At 38.6% G+C, this 23,164-nt stretch overlaps 1 protein-coding gene across 4 annotated transcripts in view; it reads right to left on the bottom strand.

Moving 5' to 3' along the window:
- SPAG9 (sperm associated antigen 9) overlaps window positions 1–23,164 on the bottom strand; it is a 137,521-nt gene that overhangs the window by 22,321 nt on the left and 92,036 nt on the right. For all 4 annotated transcript variants that reach the window (XM_039227648.1, XM_039227647.1, XM_039227646.1 and 1 more), the window contains 11 exons: window positions 21,021–21,142; window positions 14,236–14,293; window positions 13,079–13,231; window positions 12,594–12,645; window positions 9,224–9,354; window positions 6,455–6,511; window positions 5,301–5,474; window positions 3,892–4,021; window positions 1,712–1,801; window positions 774–941; window positions 170–341 (listed from right to left, as the gene is read on the bottom strand). In XM_039227648.1, the coding sequence (XP_039083579.1) occupies window positions 170–341; window positions 774–941; window positions 1,712–1,801; window positions 3,892–4,021; window positions 5,301–5,474; window positions 6,455–6,511; window positions 9,224–9,354; window positions 12,594–12,645; window positions 13,079–13,231; window positions 14,236–14,293; window positions 21,021–21,142 (1,307 nt within the window). The remainder of the gene's footprint in view (window positions 1–169; window positions 342–773; window positions 942–1,711; window positions 1,802–3,891; window positions 4,022–5,300; window positions 5,475–6,454; window positions 6,512–9,223; window positions 9,355–12,593; window positions 12,646–13,078; window positions 13,232–14,235; window positions 14,294–21,020; window positions 21,143–23,164) is intronic.

The following is a 23,164-nucleotide window of genomic DNA, read 5'->3' on the forward strand; positions in this document are numbered from 1 at the left end:
AGTACTGAAAATATCTTTAGTCATTTGTTTCCAGTTTATTTTTGGTCTTCCCCAACTAGAACACAAACTCCAAGCGAGCGGTGCATGACTGCATCTCCAGTAAACAAATCAGTTCCTGACAGTACAAAGGTGCAGACGGCAGGGAGAAAGGGGAGTGGCTTACCCTTACCTGGGACGCTGGCTATGCAGAGAACATGAGAGTTGCACACAGTGAAACTGTCTAGGATGTTGCCTGGTTGAATAGCATCAATAATGATTACTTTTGTAGCTGAATGAGTGCTGGTACAGATCCAGACTAGACTGGATAATTCTTCTTGATTTTTTAACTCCTTCTGCTGTTCCTATGTATACAAAGTAAAAAAAAAAAGAATGTTTAAATGATATGTATGTGTACTTCATAAGGCTGTGCTATTACAGTAAAGGGCAATGCTATTTTGAGTTTATCTGCAGATTATTTGAAAGGCCAGACATAAAACCAACTTCCAATATTAATTAGCAGACATGAAACTAGCAGTGATAAAAATGTTCTGTGTCTTGATTGTGATGGCTCCTAAACGGGTGCAGACAGTTGTCAAAACTCTTTGAACTGTACCATTTTCACGTGTGTAAATAGCCTCCTGTATGTAAAATATACCTCAGTAAAACAGATCTAGAAAAGAGCACGGGGAATAAGCAAAGGCCTAATAACCCCAATTAGTTAGAAGCTGGTCCAGAAATAAGTTTTGGACCAAAGAGCTAAGCCCAGGAGGTCAAATGTTAGTGAACACACTTACCTTAAGTTCCTGGTCTAACTTGTCTAAACTGCTCTGTGATGCACTTCGCTGTTTACTGCCTTCTGTATCCAAACCAGCAACATCCTTGTAAAATACACTTGCTCCAACAACAGAGCCACCATCTCTGGTCTTCCCACCTGATAAATTGACTCCAACAGCACACCACAGCTTTTTGGGTTAAAAAAATTTTTAAAGAGGTATTAAGTCTATTTTCTCTCTAAAATGTTCAGACCTTTTCACATTTCTTTAACAATCTAATGATTTGGAATATAAGTCTTTTTGTTTGTTTCTTTCTTTTACATGGGGCTTACCCCCACTGGGAGCTCCACATCATGGGGCTTGAACTCATAACCCTGAGATTAAGAGTCGCATGCTCGGGGCGCCTGAGTGGCTTAGTCGGTTAGGCGTCCGACTTTCGCTTAGGTCATGATCTCGCGGTTCGTGGGTTCGAGCCCCGCGTCAGGCCCTGTGCTGACTGCCAGCTCAGAGCCTGGAGCCTATTTCAGAGTCTGTGTCTCCCTCTCTCTCTGACCCTCCCCTGCTCACGCTGTCTCTCTCTCTCNTTCGTGGGTTCGAGCCCCGCGTCAGGCCCTGTGCTGACTGCCAGCTCAGAGCCTGGAGCCTATTTCAGAGTCTGTGTCTCCCTCTCTCTCTGACCCTCCCCTGCTCACGCTGTCTCTCTCTCTCTCTCCTAGAAATAAATAAAAAATAAAAAATAAAAAAATAAAAAAAAAAAAGAGTCGCATGCTCTACTAACTGAATCAGACAGGCGCCCCATGAACACAGGTCCTTAATATTCAAAGTATCCCAGTTTAAAACTACAAAATAAACAATAAGTTCACTCCCAGAAGTAGAATTTAAACTTTCTTGGTTCTAGGGGGGAAAAAATCCACCTCAGAGTTTAAGAAATATTTTCTTTAACTTCAAAATTAATCTACCTTCATTGATGTATCTTTTTCATCTAGAGGTCTGAGATAGACAGGCACAGGAAGATTTTTCATCTTATTTTCCCCTTGGCCATTGGTTACCTAGTAATTGGGAAGAGGAGAGAAAAAGACACATTGGTAAGTCTCATCAGAAGTGAATTCACACAACCACTGACCCATGAGCAAGCACTGCTAGTACATACTTACTCTTTGAAATCAAGTTTAAGTTAATTTTGTTATTCTTATTTGAAAAATAAGCAGAAAGTCAAGTGGCAATTAGAAAAAACAAGATACTACGGGAGTTCATAAGAGATACACTAACTCATATACATGTTAGTGCATATGTGTGTGCAACAGCATGTATGTGAGTACACATGTGCTGAGTCTTTGAGCGGTGGGAATATGGAAGCAGACAAGTTTCTGTAGATGCAAACTGAGTTTTACATCAATAGTCTGAAAGACTCCATGACGGGGCACCTGGGTGCCTCAGCCGGTTAAGCGTTTGGCTCAGGTCCTGATCTCACAGTTCATGGGTTCAAGCCCCACGTCGGGCTCTGTGCTGACAGCTAGCTCAGAGCCTGTTTCAGATTCTGTGTCTCCCTCTCTCTCTGAGCCTCCCCTGCTCACGCTGTCTCTCTCTCAGGGGGAAAAAAAAATTTTTTTTTTTTTTTGAAAGGCTCCATAACAATGGTTTCTTAAAACTTCTAAAAAAATAGATGTTGTTTTTTAAAAAATGAAATCTTCAAACACTAAAATACAGCAGGATACTCTTTAAAATCAATTGCTCCCCACCAAAATCTTATTTAAAAATGGGCAAGTGATCTGAATAAACACTTTTCCAAAGAAGACATACAGACAGCCAACAGGTACATGAAACAATGTTAATATTAACATCATTAATCATCAGGGAAATCCAAATCAAAACCATAGTTAGATACCACTTGACACCAGAATTGCGATTATCAAAAAGACAAGAAATAACAAGCGTTGGAGGGATGTGCAGAAAAGGGAATGCTCGTGACTATGTAAGTGGGAATATAAACTGGTGTAGTCACCATGGAAAATAGGATGGAGGTTCCTCAAAAAGTTAAAAACAGGGGTGCCTGGCTGGCTCAGTCAGTAGAGTATGTAACTCTTGACCTTGGGGTCATGAGTTTATTAAGCTCCACACTGGGCACAGAGATTACTTTAAAAAAAAAATGAAAAATTGAACTACCATATGATGCAGCAATTCCACTTCTGGGTATTTATCTGAGAAAACAAAAACATTAACTTGAAAAGATATGTGCATCTCTATGTTCACTGTAGCATTATTTACAGCAGCCAAGACATGGAAACAACCTAAGTGTCCGTCAATAAATGAACGTATAAAGGAAATATGGTATAAAAATACAGCGGAGTATTATTCAGCCGCAAAAAAAAAAAAAAAAAAAGAATGGTATCCTCCCACTTATGACAACATGGATGGAACTTTAGGGCATTATGCTAAGTGAAGTAAATTCAGGCAGAGAAAGACAAATACCATATGATCTCATTCATCTGTGGAATCTTAAACAAACATACAAAGCTCATAAATACAGAGAATAAACTGGTGGCTGCGAGAGGCAGGGTGAGTAGGGGAAGTAGTACGTAAAGGGGGTCAAAAAGTGCAAACTCGCATTTGTAATGGACGGCATGGCAACTATAATTAATAACACTGTCGCACATTAAAGTGGCTGAGTCATCTTTAAAGTTCTCACTGTTAAGAAAAGATCTGCAACCAGGTTCAGTGATGGATGTTAACTATTAACTAGACTTAATGTGGTGACCACTTCAGAATATATAAAAATATCAAATTATGTTGTACACCTGAAATGAACATAATGCTGCTCTATGTCGACTCTACTTCACTAAAAACAAAACAAGACAAAAACACAAGAAACAAACGAGCAAGGCACCTCAAGCCCCACGCACTTGAACCACCTCCTGTTGACGCTCTCCCTCCTCACAGATCCGGCGTTTCTTTTGTGCCCTGGGGCGCCAGGAAATAGCCTGAAAACCACTACCCTGAGCCCTTCTCTAAATGTGTCTCAGATCCATGAACTTGAAACGAGCAGGTTTTGAGACCTGTATTTCAACTCCTTCGTGCCCAGGGACACTCCTCTCTCCCCTTGCTTTTCCCACTAGATGCTCTTACCATGTTCACGTGTTACCTGTTTGTACTTTTGAGGCAGACTCCAGCCAAAAGCCTGCACTCTACCATCTTCCTTCTGAACGTGGGCCTTCACCTGACGGTACTGTTCTCTCTTCTGTTCTCTGCGTGAGGCTAAACTAGCTTCAGTTCTTTAAAAAAAAAAAAAAAAATCCCTTTTTAATTAAGGGAATATAGCAATAGCATCTCTTCCCTTTCCCACTAAGAGAGCAAAAATAACAACAAAAAAAAATTACATAATTTCAGAATAGTTTACTTCAGACTTCTGCCTTAAGAAGTAGTATCCTGGGGCACCTGGGTGCCTCAGTCAGTTAAGCGTCCGACTTTGGCTTAGGTCATGATCTCTTGGTCTGGGAGTTCAAGCCCCACATCAGGCTCTGTGCTGACATCTCAGAGCCTGGAGTCTGCTTCAAATTCTGTGACTCCCTCTCTCTCTGCCCCTCCACCACTCACACTCTGTCTCTCTCTCAAAATAATAAACATTAAAAAAAAAAGGGAAGTATTATCCTAAAAGCTTGTCTTTCTAAAGCTGTGCAGCAGGTACAGTGTTCAAGCTTTAACAGATTAGCAAGCAGACTGCTGTATTATGTTTAATCACCAGCCATCACATTTCTATCAGGTTTCAGAATTTGGCGATATGAGAGGGAAAAATTCTTATATATTTTTAGTTCCTCCCTTTTTTGTTCATTCAACAAATATGTACTGAGAATTTTCTAATGCCTGGGAATGTGCCAGAGGTAATTAAAGATAAATAAACTTATATTGTCTTAGGAAGATAATAAAGGTTCATTTCTGGACCCCATTAATTTGTTTCAGAAGACAAAAATGCAAACTGACTGGATCAGTTTGTGAACAATGGAGTAAAATAACAAAGAAAATCATCCTGAAAATAATTAGTCTTTCTTTGGGCTATTTAAATGTTTGTGAGGTGACTTGCTATGTATGCATAGTTAACAAGTCTATCGGTGTATCAGACACTGTAGAATTTAACCCTAGTATCTCTGAGACAGATTTTCAGACTCATTTTACAGACAGAGAAACTGGGGCTCTGAGAGGTTAGGTTGTCCAAGGTCATGTACCTAATGAGCAGCAGAGTCAGGAGGGAAAATCAGCTGTTTCTGACACCAGAATGTTCTCACACCTAGGATGAAGGGCTCTATAGGCCTTTAACATTTCGACTGATACCTATCAGTGTTGTTATACCAGCAACAAGGAGACATTTCAAAGCAATTCCCCGTTTATGAAAACCATGAAGTGCAATTTTCATAAAAGATATTGACTACAAGTCAAAATAAAGGTAGGCAGCCACATTACAAAACTGGTTTCTTTATAGATTTATGTGAACCTTACAGCTGATCCTGAACTGTTAACTTACTTTAGAGCATAAACACTAGTCTGGAAAATACGTACTCTTCACTAAGGAAATCAAAGGCTTTGGACTTATCCCCAGGGAGCTGAGATAAGGTGCTGCTTCTTTTCTTGACAGAAGGAGTCACGTGAGAGGTGGGTGCATTGTACTTCAAATTAACAGGTGGTTCAGGCTTCTTAGCAGTATTACTTGAGGAGCTAAAAAGTCGGCTGAAACTAAAAAGTGAGAGAGAGAGTGAGAGAGCGATTACATGCACTGCAAGAAACAATCCACAACTTTCCACAAGTTAGAGTGCTTTTACAAGGCAATGAGTTAGAAGCTGGCCGAAAGATTTTTGTAGTCATACATCACGACCTTAGCAATAACTCACAGCCAAACTCAGACATTCAGGAAAGAGAAACTATCACTTAGAATGGCAGATCCTTGTTCTTTAATTAACAATTCACATAATGAAACGAAGACAGTCTTAAGTGCAGGGAACTTCTTGTAATGAAGAAATAAAGTAAGGTGGTTCCTAGCTCCTACTTGGTGAGCAGTTGTTAAATAGCAAGGTTATGGCTGCAAGTTTCGAACAGAAGCTTCGTTCACCAGTTCTAAAGATAGTAAGAAAGTCCTGGAACACATATTGCCATTTTAACATCCATCTTACACATAATCTTATTAAGCTCAAATTATGTATTTAGCTTCACATCCACTTAAAAGAATTAACACTTCTATTAGATAGCAGACTCTCCAAAAAAGGGATAAGTTTTAAGCACAGTGCTTCTGGCACAAACATAATTCAAGTCCAAAACACACATATCTCAAACTTACAGACACTAAACTTCTAAGCTTTACTTTCAATCAAGTAAGTTCCTTACAATCACACAACCAATGAATCCACGTAACATATTTACTGAGGATCCAGGTAATTATCAACTCTACAAATAATTCCCCATAGGTTTTATTTAATTTAGCAGAAGATTCCACCAAATGCACAACCAACACGATGCAGCTTACGATAGCATATGTTTTGTCCTCAAGAATAGCTTACCGAGCTGGCATGCTACGTATCAAAAAGAAGAAGTTCAGTTTAGCCATACACTCTGAATTTTAAAAAGAAAGAAGATAGGAAATCATTCTTAAAAAAATTCTGACTGTAACCTTCCTGTTTCAAAGTGCTCTCTGATGTCTTTATGTGATTTTAGATACTTACAACTGCCAAATGCTTGACCTTTTTTTTTCCTGCATGGCTGGATTTTCTCTTGATGCACTACAATTGAAAAGAAAAACAAAGAAAGAAAAAATGTTTTATCAGTGAGGTGTCGTAGCTTTCTATCTGAAGAAGAGAGGTCCCAAGAAGTTCATGAAATACAGAAAAGAGAATCAACAATTAAATGCAGCAAGTAGTTGCTTTGACCTATCAAGGGTCAGTCAACCTGTAAAGGCTAATACAACTAAGATAAATAAAACACCATCCCTTCATCAAGAGTTCAATCTACTAACAGTGACATGACTGTTTTCTCGGCTGAACAGACAGCCAACATGCCTGAATGTTAATATTTAAAAATTTTTATTGAAAAGATATCCTCCAATTCTCCCTTATGTCAAAATACCGTCATGTAAATCCTAAATCCTTATCTTTACATAAAGGTCTCTATCATCTCATGCTCTAAGCTCTCATAAAATAGCCTGTAACTTTACTGTTCTGATGGGTCATTTTTCACAGGACTAAAACTTTCCCATTAACTGAAAAGATCACTGGAGATGGGGATAAACTGGAGTTCAAGAAAATTTCAGAAATTTGGCACTCCATACCGATTTAGTAAGGTGGTAAGAATTCTGCTCTATCAGAATTCACTCTCCATGTTTTTTTTTAAATGTTTTTTTTTTTTAATGTTTTATTTATTTCTGAGACAGAGAGCGTGAGCAGGGGAAGGTCAGAAAGATAGGGAGACACAAAATCTGAAGCAGGCTCCAGGCTCTGAGCTGGCAGCACAGAACCTGACGCGGGGCTTGAACGCACGAACCATGAGATCATGACCTGAGCCGAAGTCGGACACTTAACCCACTGAGCCACCCGGGCGTCCCTCTCCATGGTTTTTTAAAGAACTGAATTTAAAACATCTTTTAATTCAATGAAAAAGTTTAAAATGAGCTACCATTTCTTTTCACTTGTGGACTACCACGTGGCTGCTAGAATTAAAAATAGCAGTGATGGGGCTCCTAGGTGGCTCAGTGGGTTAAGCGTCCGACTTCGGCTCAGGTCATGATCTCACGGTTCGTGGTTCAAGGCCCGCATCAGGCTCTGGGCTGACAACTCACAGCCTGGCACCTGCTTTAGATTCTGTTTCTCCCTCTCTCTCTGCCCCTCCCCTGCTTGCACTCTGTCTCTCTCTCTCAAAAATAAATATTTTAAAAAATGAAAAAAAAAATAGCAATGAAAAGTGGAACCTGTCTATATACCTCAATTCTTAAAATATTATTTATTTAATATTCATTAAGTGTGAGAGTTAAGAACAAGCTTCTTAGTACATCAGTTTCTTTGATCAATTAATGAAGATTAGAATTCTGATCTCCTTCCATGTTAGCTATTAGCAATTACAATTTTAGCAAATTGCCAATGTGTTATACAAAGTGCTTTCATTCTAGTATGACATTGGTAAAGGACGTATGAACTGTTAAATATAATCACAAGTAAAAACTGGAGGTTAAAAAATAGCTCATAAACTTTAATATGATGTGTCAGTGTATATCTACGATTATTGGTAAATCTGATGTGGGAATCCACTCAAAAATATGGGCAGGGTGCCTGGTTAGCTCTTTTAGATAAGCATCCAATTTCGGCTCAGGTTATGATCTCACAGTTCCTGGGTTCAAGCCCCATGCCGGGCTCTGTGCTGACAGCTCAGAGCCTGGAACTTACTTTGGATTCAGTGTCAACCTCTCTCTGCCCCTCCACAATCACAGTCTGTCTCTCAAAAATAAGTAAATTAGGAGAAAACTAGCTCACAAACTTTTCATGAACTCTTTCTAAATTAAACTAATGAAGGGGCACGTGGGTGGCTCAGTTGGATAAGCGACCGACTTCTGCTCAGGTCATGATCTCACGGTTTGTGGGTTCAAGCTCTGCATAAGACTCTGTGCTGACAGCTCAGAGACTGGAGCCTGCATCTGATTCTGTGTATTTCTCCCTCTCTCTCTCTGCCCCTCTCTCACTCGTACTCTGTCTCTCCCAAAAATAAATAAACATTAAAAAACATTTTTTATAAATAAATAAATCAAGCAAGCAAGCAAGCAAGCGAGGTACACTGCTACTGAGAGTATGACCGTTAGATGGCAGCATTGGGTGAGATCTAAGATCCAACCAGCAAAGATGTCAATAGAAGGTACATTTTGCATGACTAGTCAGAAAGGAGGAAACCCAACAAGTATTTTACAGAAAGACACTGAGTAAAAATAACTTAGTTTCCTGTGTGGCACAAGAAATTTTTGTCTTTTCCTGACATTATTGCAAAAGTAGTGTCAGTTTCCATATTCTTTTGAAAAATGACCATCATTCGTAAGTAATAGCAATGACCTTGTAGAGGTCATGGAAACATCTACAAAGGCACCCCTTTGATCACATTCTGTTCCCAATTCCTAGTGTCCCTTTAGAAAGTATCTCCTAGTGGGGCGCCTGGGTGGCGCAGTAGGTTGAGCATCTTGGTTTTGGCTCAGGTCATGATCTGACAGCACGGGACCCTGCTTGGGACTCTCCTTCTCCGTGTCTCCCTCTCCCCATCCCACGTTTGTGCGCCTGTGGCTGCATGATCTCTCTCATTACAAATGAACTAAAAAAAAAGAAAATCTAAATGAATTTAGAAAAAAAAAAAAAGTATCTCCTAGTAAACAGGGTAAGAGCTTTTGGATCCTGAAGGCAAGACTAGTTCTGAGTGAGAATGTTCAAACCTAGGAAAACAAGCACCCAAGAGGCACTTCTCACCGAATCATCTCTGTCCATCGAACAGCTTCCTGAAGCTCCATCAATCTCTCTTTATACTGGTTTCTCTCCATTAGAACACGCGCCATCTCTACTCTAGTGAAGCGCTTCCTCTGGGCGGTGGGGATATCACTCTAGAATGAAAAGAACACTGCAGGTCACTCTGGGAGCCTGTGTCTGTTTTGGTGTTCTGTTAAACTTAAAGCAGAATCTTTTTTTTTTTTTTTTTTTTTTTTATATTTTTATTTATTTCTAGGAGAGAGAGAGAGACAGCGTGAGCAGGGGAGGGTCAGAGAGAGAGGGAGTGACAGACTCTGAAACAGGCTCCAGGCTCTGAGCTGGCAGTCAGCACAGAGCCCGACGCGGGGCTCAAACCCACGTTCTGCGAGATCATGACCTAAGCGAAAGTCAGACGCTTAACCAACTAAGCCACCCAGGCACCCCTAAAGCAGAATCTTAAAACGTTGAAACATTTCTTAATTTCTAATCTACGGGATCATTTAAAGAAAAATAATCTGGGGCGCCTGGGTGGCTCAGTTGGTTAAGCGTCCGACTTCGGCTCAGGTCATGATCTCGCGGTACATGAGTTCGAGCCCCACATCAGGCTCTGTGCTGACAGTTCGGAGTCTGGAGCTGACAGATTCTCTGTCTCCCTCTTGCTCTGCCCCACCCCAGCTCTCTCTCTCTCCCCCTCTCTCTCTCAAAAATAAAATAAAAAACATTAAAAAAATATTTTAAGAGAAAAATAAACTTATAAAAATAAAATCAATAAAAAGATTTAGATAATTACTTATGATGAAAACAGGTAAAGAATTTAATTTCTGAATATAAATAGAGATATTTGAACATACCATAAAGGAAAATACAAAGAACAGTGTAGATTTTGAACTAAAACCAAAAAAGGTGAACAAAATTTATCTACATAGATTTCACAAGCTCGCCTGGCAATGTTCCTCTAATAGCATTGTTTTCAGTGGATGTTCTATAACAAATGCAAATTATTCAGTAATTTCTTACAATTTTGTCCGGAAAGGGGTTCCTGTATCTCAAACTACCCATTATATACATGTCCAAGGCTAGCACAAAGAGTGAGCTTATGGCCTAGTTACCAAGGTACCCAACTCTAAGAGTCATTAAAGCACCACTTTACAAACCACAAACAAAACTACAAGATGGAGGCAGCTATATTAGCCAGAATTTTTCTAAAGGAGAGTTAAGGCCGTGAGTGTGGTGAAGACCCAAGAAGGCACATGCAAGTCAACCTCCTTCTCTGATTCCTAAATGCTCTTCTGGGGAGGAAGGCTGGCTTAACGGCGGGGCTTGTTTTCTGAGCAGAGTATGCACACTTGGGATCAAACCAGAAAAAGTGGGGAAGTTAAGAACGAGCTGAGCTTAGCCTTTAGGAGTCTCCAACTTTGTCCTCTCCTTTAAACAGAAGTCAAATAGCAGATGATGAAAGGACTTAGAATCTACAACGTGGGAAGCACACTACGAGGTATCTACCCTGGAAAATGAGGAAGACTTCTACTAGACTGTTCCTAACAGCATTGCTTGAGGTAGTAAAAAGCTGAAAATAATGTAAATACTCGTTAATAGGAAAGCAGATACGTAGACTGCAATAGATTCATACAATGAGATATATATAAAGCAGCGAGAATGCAAAACTACCAGCGCTATATGGTAACACAGGTGATCTCAAAAACATAATACCAAGCAAAAGAAGTAAATCTCAGGGCGCCTGGGTAGCTCAGTTGGTTAAGCATCCAACTCTTGATTTCGGCTCCGGTCATGATTTCATGGTTTGTGAGCTTGAGCCCCACATCAGGCTCCACTCTGACAGGATGGAGACTGCTTGGGATCCTCTCTCTCTCGCTCTCTCTCTCTCTCTCTCCCTCCCTCTCCCTCTCTCTTCCTCCTTCCCCCCCACGCCCCTTTCCCTGTGCTTGTGCACGCACTCTCTCTCTCAAAATAAAAAAATACCAAGTAAATCTTCAACAATGAAATAAAAAACAATGAAAACTGAACCATATTTTGTAGTGATACATATATGTATGATATGATAAAAATTATTTTTTTGAATGTATTTTTAAGTAAGCTTTACTACACCAACATGGGGCTTATGGGGCTTGAACTCACGACCCTGAGATCAGGAATCACACACTCTACCAACTGAGCCAACCAGGTGCCCCGATAAAAAAATTTTATTTTCCAAAGGTAAGAAAATGATAATTATAGGACAGTGGTCTCCTCTGGAGGGGAGGAGCATAGGGTAGCTTCACTGTTTGATAAGGTTAGGTGGTGGGTTCTGTATGTTAATTATGTGTTGTAACTTACATGTGTTATGTATACTTTTGGTATGTATCAGGTATTAACTATTAGGGGCACCTGAGTGGCTTAGTTAAGGTAAAGCCTCCAACTCTTGATTTTGGCTCCGGTCATGATCTCACGGGGTTGTGGGAAAAGCTCCACATCAGGCTTTGCATTGGGCATGGGGCCTGCTTAAGATTCTCTCTTCCTTTTCCTCTGTCCCTCTCTGTCTCTCAAAAAAAAAAAAAAAAAAAAAGTTCATAAACAAACTGAGATTAAAGAGGCAACAAATAATCATCTTGTACAGGACACCCACATATCTCAAGTCTGATGTTAGACCAGCAGACACCTGTTACAGGAATAATAATCTAGAAGCCAACAGAATTACTACTATGCTAATTATATTGGCAAGAAACTCACATTCAGCCTTTTGTATCTGTGTATGTTGAAAACAATAAGTAGATTGCCTACTTAAATTAAAGTTCTAGAGCTCATCTTTTTGTTTAATACTATTAAATAACTTTTATTATTAAGCTTTCATATTTCTAATTCAAACTTTGAGACAAAACAAACAATAATAAAGCCCAAAATGTTTTGGCTGGTCCTTGACCTTGAACATGCAAATGCAGGTCAGAACACAGAGCCACAGGGACAAATAAGCACAACACATATCACGAGGAAGCTCAGCACCTGGATACCATGTGGGAGCACGAGCTGTCCTATTCAAGACCACAAACAGACCATCTCTTTTCTTTTTTCAACTTATTTTTATTTATTTATTTTTAGAGAGACAGAGAGTACACCCAAGTGGAGCAGGGGCAGAGAGAGAGGGAGAGGGAGGATTCCAAGCAGGCTCCACACTGTCAGTGCAGAGCCAGACAGGAGGCTCCATCTCTCAAACCATGAGATCATCACCTGAGCCGAAACCGAGAGTCGGGAGCTTAACTGACTGAGCCACCCAGGTGCCCCTTGGCTTTCTTTGTATAATGCTATACCTAAAGATTAACAAGATTTTCTTGAAATACCAAAATGTGGTAAGAAAAAAAGTCCAAGACTGTAAACCTACGTCGTCATCATCTTTTGCTTTTTGCCGTGCGTCTTCAGCTTCTGCGCGAGCTCTAGGGGCAAAAACGGAACATGTTATCTGAGTTGCATTCATCTTCTCAAAGAATAAAACAGTAGGTCAAAAATGTTAATCGATACTAAATGATTATCTTTCTCTTTCCAGAGCAGTTGGCTGCCTTCACTTAGGGCCACACTAATGGAGCACTGGTCTCAGGGGAGGAAAACAAAAAAACAACAGGTGTTACGGAAAATAATGACTGTTTCTAATTTCCTTCTTAGCAAATTTTAGAATGGCCCTACTACCTTTGTTCGCATCATGACACACGCAGAAAGCGGTCACGGGAGCACGGGGTGAGGGGTGGGGCAGGCTTGGCGAGCGACCTTCTCCCAGGCAGCCGGCACCTGACTCGGGGTGACGCCAGCGCCCCTCCCTCTGCGGTGCACCGGAAAAGACAGGGGGTTCCGAAGACTCCAGAGAACACTTACTTCCTAAGCTCTTCCTCCAGCTCCTTGTTCTTTTCCTCCAGCTTCAGTTTGGCCTGTTTCACTGCCTCCAGCTCCCCTTGCAGCACATCTTTCTCACAGGTCAGCTCGTCCACCTTTGCTATCAAATCATTCTTCACTACATTCAAAGCGTTTCTAAGAAACACGTATTTCGAGTCTCATTACAAATAAATACTCTTTCTGTCTTTCAGCTTATTCTTACAGACTCAAGTGATTACAAATGATACAATCAAAGCTGAATAATTGAATACTTTAAAGGTATTCTATGTGGTGCCATTTGCAGATGATTTAAAAACACAGAGCAACCATCTAAGTTTTTACTCTTCTCACTTATCAAAGAACACATGGATAAAGCAGGGCAGACCACCAACTAAGGAAAAGCCAGAATTAACTAAGATTAAACGTTTACAAAACAGCATCATCTGTAAGGGTACTGTCATTAAGTTCTGAAAAAAATATTACCTAATCAATAAAAGAAGATTTATCCTTGAATTAACCTTTAATAATCGATGAGAAAAAAGTCTAAAAAAAAACACCTGGAAAAAAAATCTAAGATATAGATCTTTTGGATACAGGTGGGCATAGTGCCTTTCACTGCATTCTATTTTGGATATACCTGGATGTTCCAAAGATGCTCCGACACAGCAAATTAACAAAGGGCTCTCGTATTCTTTTCCACATGACTCAGAACTTGCCTGAGTCCAATATGTTTGAGGGCCTAGGATCCCCGAAAGTTATACCTGAACGCCTACAACTATGGTGGAGACCTCTGAAAAGGTGGCTGGGTATACATCAAAACATGTATGCAGAAATAAAGAAACCCCAGGGGAAAAAGGTAAGAGAATAGGCATTCCAGGGGAGGGACCAAAAGAGCACAGGACATATACGGAACGTTAAGAGAAAGACACGCATACTTGTAGAATGGAAAGGAGATGAAAACTATTTCTGCAAAAAACAGAGCAAACAAAACCTATCCATCAGTGAAAGCAAGTCCCATTACCCATTTTGGAAGGGGAGCGAGCAAGACAGGGCAGGGAGGCTGCAGTCGAATGCTGTGTTACATTAAACGAGGGTCAGTGACTTAGATGAGAAAATTCAGTATCTTGTGTTCCTTGTTAAAATTTTGTAGATATACTTACTTGGTTTCCAACAGTTGTGTATTTTCTAATATAAGATTCTCGACTTCACGACCCATTCCTACCAAAAGAATAATATAAGAACTTTAAAAAAAAAAGTTGTCAAAAATTATATAAGCTTGTATTACAGTAAACTATAGCCTCAAATTTTAATCTATAAATTTTATGTGTCCTTTAGTAACCTTAGTTTGTCTATAATCTCATTTGATAGATCTACTTGTGTAGATTATAAAATTATAATTATCCATCACAAAACAAAGCTAAAGATTTTGTTAGCCAATTCTTTATAACTGTTAGTCTATATTTTGTTTCTCATAGATAATATTTCAAAATGATCAAGACTTTTCTGCCAAATATTCTAAGAAGTAGCAGTATTTAGAGAAAAAAAAAAAGAGTAGGCATTAATACAGATCAGAAATCATTTCCAAATCACAGCTGGTATTGAAGGCTTTTCCCTAAAAATTAGGTCTTACTAAGAGAGAATTGGCAGAAACAAGGCCAAAGAAAGACGGAACCCCAATGCAGATGAAACCTTACCAAAGAAATTATGGTCTTAAAGCCCATGCATTCCATGTAAAGCAAAAACAAAGAACAAGAAATGTTTTATGTAAGAAACAGCATGAAAATAGATTATTAATCTGTAAAGTTTTATGCATGATATGAAATACATCTGGAGTCACAGTGCATAATGATGTGCAAAAAGACAGAAATTAAGATGATATCTTTCATTTATAAGGATGCTCTTCAATATGTTTTACCAATTCTTTCGCACAATGAAAACGGGTTAGAATGAAAATCCCACATCAATAATATAAAGTTTCCCTCAAAGTGCTACCTCTGAAATGATAATGTTTGGTTATCACTTTTGAAATTCCTGTTTAATAATTTAATGAGGACTGTAAGGTAGGCAGATAGAGCATTCAATGCAAGATCCAATGTAATGATCTTTAAGGAGAAGAAAGTTATTTAATTTGCTAATTCTAAGAAACTAAAGAAATAAAACAACACACTAGGGAATGTATCTCAAAAAGTTACAAAATCAAAAAAGCAAAACAAAAGACCCATCACTACTTAACCCAGCTAATGCTGGAAAATATACATTCAGTGGAAGAAGTACTATTCATTCGCATAACCCAGCTAAACAGAAAGGAAATATCCTAAAGAAATGTTTCTAAAGAAAACTACATAAGGAAAAGGAATTGTTTTTTTAAAATAAGTTATTTAAAGGTAGTATTTCAAATGACTTAAAGATAATTAAAAAAAAAGAAAAAGAAAAAGAAAAACCAACCTAGGAATACTAAAAATTCAATGCTTACCTATATGGACTCACATTTTTCCTACATTATAATCATCTCAAATCTCTCAAAGATCAGATACTTCTACCATGAAGAATTAAATATCAGTAACAGCAGTTTATTTATTCATCTATATATTCCTCAAAAAGTGAACATAAAGACAAACTAAAAAAAGTTTCCAAATTCTAATCCCAAAATGAATTTTGACAAGATATTGTTGAAATATTTGCTTTAAACACTAATGTTGACTTTCAATAAAGCCTTATAGTCAGAAGAAATAGGGTTTAGATTGGTTGCAAAAAGCTTATGTAATGACTATGTTTGCTATAAACTTTCAAGCATGTAGGGAGAGAAGCATAAAAGCTGAAAATATATGGAAGGCAAAAAAAAAAAAATAGCTGAGCAGAAAAAAATGATGAGAAGGCATTACATGAGGATAGCAGCCAAGAACACCTAGCTTAAAAAGCAGTAATATCAAAGTATTTAAAAGCATACACACCAGAATATTCCCCTGGGTAAGCAGCCCAAGAGAAAAATGAATGAGAATCACAATTAGATTGTTTTCAGAAAGCAAGATCTATGCTCATTTGTTTCAAAATGAGAGAAAGAAGACAATAAAATTTAAAAGATGTAGAGAAACCAACCATTAGCTGGACACAATAAAGTGTAAATATAATAAATAAGAAAAAATCTTGAAATATGTACCATATGGGAATATCTGATAATGGAGTTTCTGAAATTTACACATTCTCAGTGAAGAGTTCTCCCAAAATCTAGTGTATAAATTTAATATTTGGTCAATAGGATTGCCCAAAATTTTCATTTTGAAATGTACTGATAAAAACTAACTCCTAACTATAAGAAAAACGTAAGTTGAAGTGGCCTCGTTCCTATTTAAGGCTTCAACCAAACACAAACTTAGATCTAACGTATTTGCCAACCTTACCTATTAAAAAACAAGCAAGCAACTGCCTGGCAGTTTTTTAAATCCTACAAGTCTCACTTGGATGTTAGCACCAATCCTCAAGCTATGTCCATAGCTGGGCCTCAAAACGATCTGTTAATCCCTTGAGAAAGTAGGCACAATTTTGTCTACCTATATGTGCATTTTTCCAAAAGTACACTGCTTTCTTACAAATATCTCCCATAAAGGAGTTCTAATTCTAAAAAGTGAAGAATCACAGATTAGAGGTAAAATAGAACTATTAGAACTACTTAGCAATTCATTCACTTAACTGGGGTGCTGTGTGCTAAAGGACAAAGTTGTCTTGGGCACAGGAGAGCTTAGAGCCCCAGGGAAAGGAGTATGTAAACAATTACAGGAAAGTATAAAGTGTGGCATAAGGAACACAATGAGCACCATGAGAATACATTTCATGGACAATGAAGCTTTAACTAGGGAATCAAAGCAGAATTCCAACGGGAGGATATGCAAGGGGATATAGAAAGAGATAAATATATATATTCTTTTTTTTTTTTTTTTTAAAGAAGGGGAGTAAACAAGCTTTGGTGACTGGTTCCAAGGGAAATGGGAGAGATCCTGAATGGAGACCTGAGTGGTCAGCAAGGTCATTCATTCACTGAGACAGTACATGCTGGGATAGGAACAGCTTGAGGAACAATGAACATGATTGCACGGAGCTTTAGGCACATCAAGTGTAAAGCCCTACAAATCATCTCAGAGGTGTCTTGCGGGCTGCTTGGAAGTAACAGTCTGGGGCTCTAGAAAAAGATCTTGGAAGGAGATAAAAACTGTGGAGCACTTTCCCACAAAAGCCAGGAAACAAGAGCAAACAAGATTTCCCAAAGAAGCAGGCCTGGGGGCACTGATATCTGAAAGGTGGGGAGAAGAAGAGGATCCTGTAAAGAAGACTGAAAAACAACAGTCAGAGTAGGAAAGAATGCAGCAAAGTCGGTTATCACAGAAATCCAGCGGAGATGGTGTTAAAGACAAATGCTACTGGAGAGGTCATAGGAGAGAATGCAGAAGGGCCAGAAGGACCCGATGGATATAGCAAACAAGGCTGTTTTAGGCAAGGAGAGTGCAGGGAAGAATGTCCACACAGACTGCAGGGGAAGAGGTGCGAGTGGGAAAAGGGGGGTCCTGCCAATTTAAAGTAGCTACACGTTCACTGATGTACCCCAAGCATCTAGAATAGTCCCAGGCACATAACAGAACCTTGCCGACACTGCTGCATAAAGGGCTGACCAGAAATGCAAGAGAGTGAAGGTATAGGGTCAGAGGAGGACAGTACTTTCATCTTTAAATGGAAAAGATCTGAACATGTTTAAATGAGAATGGAAGAAGTAAAGATAGGGGCGCCTGGGTGGCTTAGTCGGTTAAGCGTCGACTTTCACTTAGGTCATGATCTCGCGGTTTGTGGGTTCGAGCCCCGCGTCGGGCTCTGTGCTGACTGCCAGCCCAGAGCCTGGAGCCTGTTTCATAGTCTGTGACTCCCTCTCTCTCTGACCCTCCCCTGCTCACGCTGTCTCTCTCTCTCCTAGAAATAAATAAAAACATTAAAAAAAAAAAAAAAAAAGAAGTAAAGATAGTAAAGTTGAAACTATAGAAGATACCAAGAGAAAGTAAATCCTAAGAGTAGGATGTATGACTTCCAAGTTCTAGAAAGTGGCCATAGAGACTATGTGACTAAAGTGAATAGAAGAAGGATTGATGAAAATAAAGGATAAGGACAAACGGAAGGGGTGGGGGGACGGTTACCTCTTTTAAATTAGTAAAATTGGAAAAAAATAATCTAAGTGCTGAGTATAGGCATAATGGTTGCAAAACTTTATATCCCTGAACAAGAAAAGAGTATTACAATGATATAGTAATTAAGAAAATGAATAATGAGTTACAGAAAGTGGACTATGTACTTATTTATCAACCCAAGGTCAATTAAAGAACTTTGGGAAACAATTTTGTTAGTTTCACTCTCTTGAATTTAGTGTTACACCTCAGCTGCTATCACAGAATTGTACAGAAGAGAAGCCAGGGAACACATGTGTGACTTGGAAATTTCATTTACCATCTCGGACCAAAAGGTATTCATGTAAGCATAAGTCACCACACTTAAGGTAGTAGAGTAAAATCTTTTAATCTGGAACATTCTAGAGAAAAACATATCAGTATCTGCAAAAGGGAAAAGACACTAGTTTACAGTCTATTTCTTATTTTCAAAGTAGAAAGGAAACCAGAGTATCAGGATTTTGCTTTTAACCTACTCATTATGCTTAATTTTCTGACTTAAAGAATGGAAGCTTTCAGAAAATACTTGATTTAAAAGATCACAATTATTTCTAAGTACTATGTGGCTTCTTGACTCTTTACAAAAAGGAAAGTTTGGGACCACCAATCTCAAAAATTATATTATTCAATACTGGATTATGAAGTAATAAAGAGTAAACATTAAAAAGTACTTCATTCCTGGGGCATGTGGGTGGCTCAGTTGGTTAAGCATCTGACTCTTGATTTCACCTCAAGTCATGATCTCACTGTCAGTGAGTTCGAGCCCTGCATCAAGACTCTGCACTGACAATGAGGAGCCTGCTTGATTTCTCTCTCTCCCTCTTTCTCTGCCCCTCCCCTGCTTCCTCACTTGCTCGCTCCCACTCTCTCTCTCTCTCTCACAAAACAAATGAATAAACTTAAAAAAAAAAAAAGTACTTTTTTCTGGTTAAATACAAAGGAGTAGCAGGAAAGAATTTTGGGGGAGTATATTGATTCTGGTGGTAATTATATAATTCTGTGCATTTGTCAAAACTCAAAAAGGTTGCCATAAAGAGTGAATTTTACTATATATAAATTTGAATATAAATTAAAACTTTAAATAAGTTCTTTGAACATTTTTTTGCATATACCCTTCAATTTTGCCAGGGACTCAGTTTTCTAAACACAACTTTTATGCATGATTCAATGTTAACTAAAGTTACAGTGTAAATTTAAATGTAAAAATGGAGTGTTCCTTAAGAATTAATCTTTAGCCCTCCTTGAGAAGTGCAAACCCATTCAACTGCTTCTAATATTTTACTTAGACTTAATGGTGGGAGTCCATGACTAACTGAGAATAGTTTTATTTATGATAAATTTTCAATCTCCCTTATGAGATAGACTGTGAGCTCCATTTAGACACAACTTACATTTCCTTCCAAAAATACTTCAAACTTTCAAGGACATAATGGTAATCAGTAAATTTAACACAAATTAATACAAGCAATCCTACTTTATAGTCATAAGCACCGACAAACAGCACTTTTGAGAACACTACAGTCTTTATTATAATTACACTAAGAGATACAAAAAGTTTTTGGAGACCAGTATCTATTCAAAAGGCATAGGTTTTTAATCCTATAAGATTTTTCAATTTCTGTAAGGTCTTAAATGATAAGAAAGGTACCATCAAAGCTAACTGACATAATTCAGAATCATATAAATATTGTTGAAAGAAACTTTATAAATCACCTTGATCAGGAATCTACACATTCTTTACATAAAGGGTCAGATGGTGACTGTTTTTTCTTTGTAAGCCATACGATCTGTTATAGACTACTGAACTGCTGTTGGGTACAAAAGTAACTACACACAATAAGTAAACAAATGAGAGTGGCTATGTTCCAATAAAGCTTTATTCATACACATCGGAAAGAAGCTGCCTTTGAGTCTGTGAGCAACCGTTTGCTTAATCCCTGAACTAGAATCCAGTTCCTTCATTACTTAGTTAAGAATCTGTGATTGGGAACAGCTAAGCTATTTGGCAAAGGTCACCAGACAAGAACTCAAAGAGCCAAATGTAGTATTCCTTTCAAACCAGGAGTTCTTCAACACCACAAACTCAAAAATGATTAGATTTCCCATAAAGCTAAAACAGAATATTCTGTGAAATCTCAGAAAGAAACAAGTATTCTATATTCTTACTTAAATAAAGTCAACAGAATTAAAAGAAGTCTTAAGGGGCACCTGGGTGGCTGTCAGTTGAGCACCCGACTTCAGCTCAGGTCATGATCTCCATTTGTGTGTTGAAGCCCCCGTCAGGCTCGCTGCTGTCAGCACAGAGCCTGCTTTGGATCCTATGTCCCCCTCTCTCTGCCTCTACCCCACCTGCACTCTCCCCAAAATTAGTAAATATTTAAAAATTTTAAAAAAAGAAATGTAATTAAGCCAGGAACTATCAATCTATACACACGCACACACCCACAGCACTGTGCTCCTTACGTGTAATACTGTTCTTGGAATAGCACAGATTCAATAAAATGTGCTATATGAATTTCAAAATACAAATCTAAATGCAATTCAATTTGAGAGATATCCATATGCAAAGATGCTTTCATTTAAAACTCCCATTATCTCAAAGAATATTTTCCTATGAATTACCTGAAAGTGCAGTCACTGTGTGCTACTGAACAGTTAGGGACATTTTAAAGTAATGTTCAATTAAATCATTTAAAAATCTACTTTTAAAACTGCAGGATACATCTTCAGATAAGCTATCATACCTAGTAAATCCGCTCCTTCATCCACATCTCCAATTAGGCCTGAGCCAGCTGAAGACAGTTCTTCAAAGAGAGATTCTGTATTGCGATCAAAAGCTTTGTTCTCTATGCCTTTGGTAGGAGTGCTATGCAACAAAAACAACACAAACAAATCAACAAATATTACAAAGACATGGTCAACAGTGTAAAATGAATACAATAGGCAAGTAATTGTCTACCTGTAATTTATATTTAATACAAAATGTAATTTCAAAAGATTTCTCAAAGGTTTCCTAAGAAATTCTCATTAAACTTCACAGATACAATGACTGAAGGGGACGCCTGGGTGGCTCAGTCGGTTGGGTGTCTGACTCTTGATTTCAGCTCAGGTCATGATCTCACAGTTGTTGGATGGAGCCCTGTGTCAGGCTCTGCACTGACAGTGTGGAGGCTGCTTGGGATTCTCTCTCTCCTTCTCTCTGCCACCCCCCACCAACAGCATTCTGTCTCTCAAAATAAATAAACATTTATAACAAAAATTAAAAAAAAGAAGAAGAAGAAGAAAACACAGAATGTTCATCTGTGGTCACAACCCTGCAAACACAAATAATAAATGACAACCACAGAGCACTGCATGGCGTCAGGCACCATGTAAGTGCCTTACGAAGATTACCTTACTGCAAACTCACAGCTATGCTATAAAGGAGGTGCTATTATCCCAATTTGATAGAAGAGGAAACTAAAGAGATTTAAGGAACTTGCCAAGATTGTCCAATAAATGAGTGAAAGAGGCAGGATTCAAACCCAGATGGTCAGGCATCAGAATCCATGATGTTAACTATCATGTTGTATGTTGTCTGGTGTAACTTGGCATGGCCATTTTATTTTTCTTTTAAGAGCAATTACAGAATCTATTAAGATCTGTAATACAAATACCCACTGACCCAAAAATTCAATGTCCAAAATAATCATACAAAAACCCTGTCACAAGAAGGAAATTACGAATGTAAAAGGATCGTCAGAGTAGCATTCCTATAGCAGCCAGAAGTTGAAATGACCTAATTGATCATTAATAGGACAAAGATAAGTTATGGATACACATAAAAGTTAAAGACTTTTAACTTTATAGTTAAAAACATCAAAATAGAGCTTTATAAACTAAAGAAGCCCGTTATATAGAGGTGTTTTTTATTTTTCATTATTTTTTTAAAGCAAGTTATAAAACCGTGTATGGAAGAAAATGGGGAAATGTGTATGTTTGTGCATCAACATTAACCTGCACAGGATTTCTAGGTAAACTTGGATCGGACATTGTCATTTGCCACCCAATAGGACATGGGAAATAGAAAAAGAAACTGCAGCAGATGAAATGTGAACAAAATTCTGTTAAGACAGAAAACGGGCCAATTACAGAAACTGATTTGACAGACCAGAAAAAACGGCTAAGCCACTGGGGTTTACAGAGGAACACAGCATATTGCCAGAACTGTTGAGAAGCCCAGGAATTGAAGGAACCAGCAATGTGTAGACAGGCGCGTGCAAGGGGGAACATAAAACAGAAGGATGGGATGAAAGCACAAGAAGCACTATGAAGTGAGGTCCAATCCTCCGAACAGTGAGACACCACCCCCACCCCACGCCCCACCCTGGGGAACTCTTGATTTTAGCTCAGGGCCTGATCTCAAGGTCATGAGATTGAACACCACGTCAGGCTCCAAGCTGAGCATGGAGCCTGCTTAAGTGTCTCCCTCTCTCTGCCCCTCCCTGCTACTTACGCTTTCCCATGCTCTCTGTCTAAAAGAAAAAAAAAACCTAAGTAAACAAAACAAAAACCCACCAGGTTTTTTTTTTTTTTTTTTACTATCACAGCGTTTTTAAAATCCGGTTCCTCAGGGCACCTGGATGGCTCAGTCAGTTAAGCGTCCAACTTCGGCTCAAGTCATGAGCTCCCTGTTTGTGAGTTTGAATCCCATATCGGGCTCTGTGCTGACAGCTCAGAGCCGGGAGCCTGCTTTGGAATCTGTGTCTCTGTCTGTCTCTCTCTCAAAAATAAAGATTGAAAAAAAATTTTTTTTTAATTTAAAAAAAAGTAGTATCAGGCTCCTCAATTGATCCAGAGAACACAGAAAATGATTTGAGTGACTGTTGTCTCATTTCTAGATGCACAG

Source organism: Hyaena hyaena, unplaced genomic scaffold (assembly GCF_003009895.1).
Source record: "Hyaena hyaena isolate Hyena2069 unplaced genomic scaffold, ASM300989v1 scaffold_29, whole genome shotgun sequence".
NCBI classification, from domain to species: domain Eukaryota; kingdom Metazoa; phylum Chordata; class Mammalia; order Carnivora; family Hyaenidae; genus Hyaena; species Hyaena hyaena.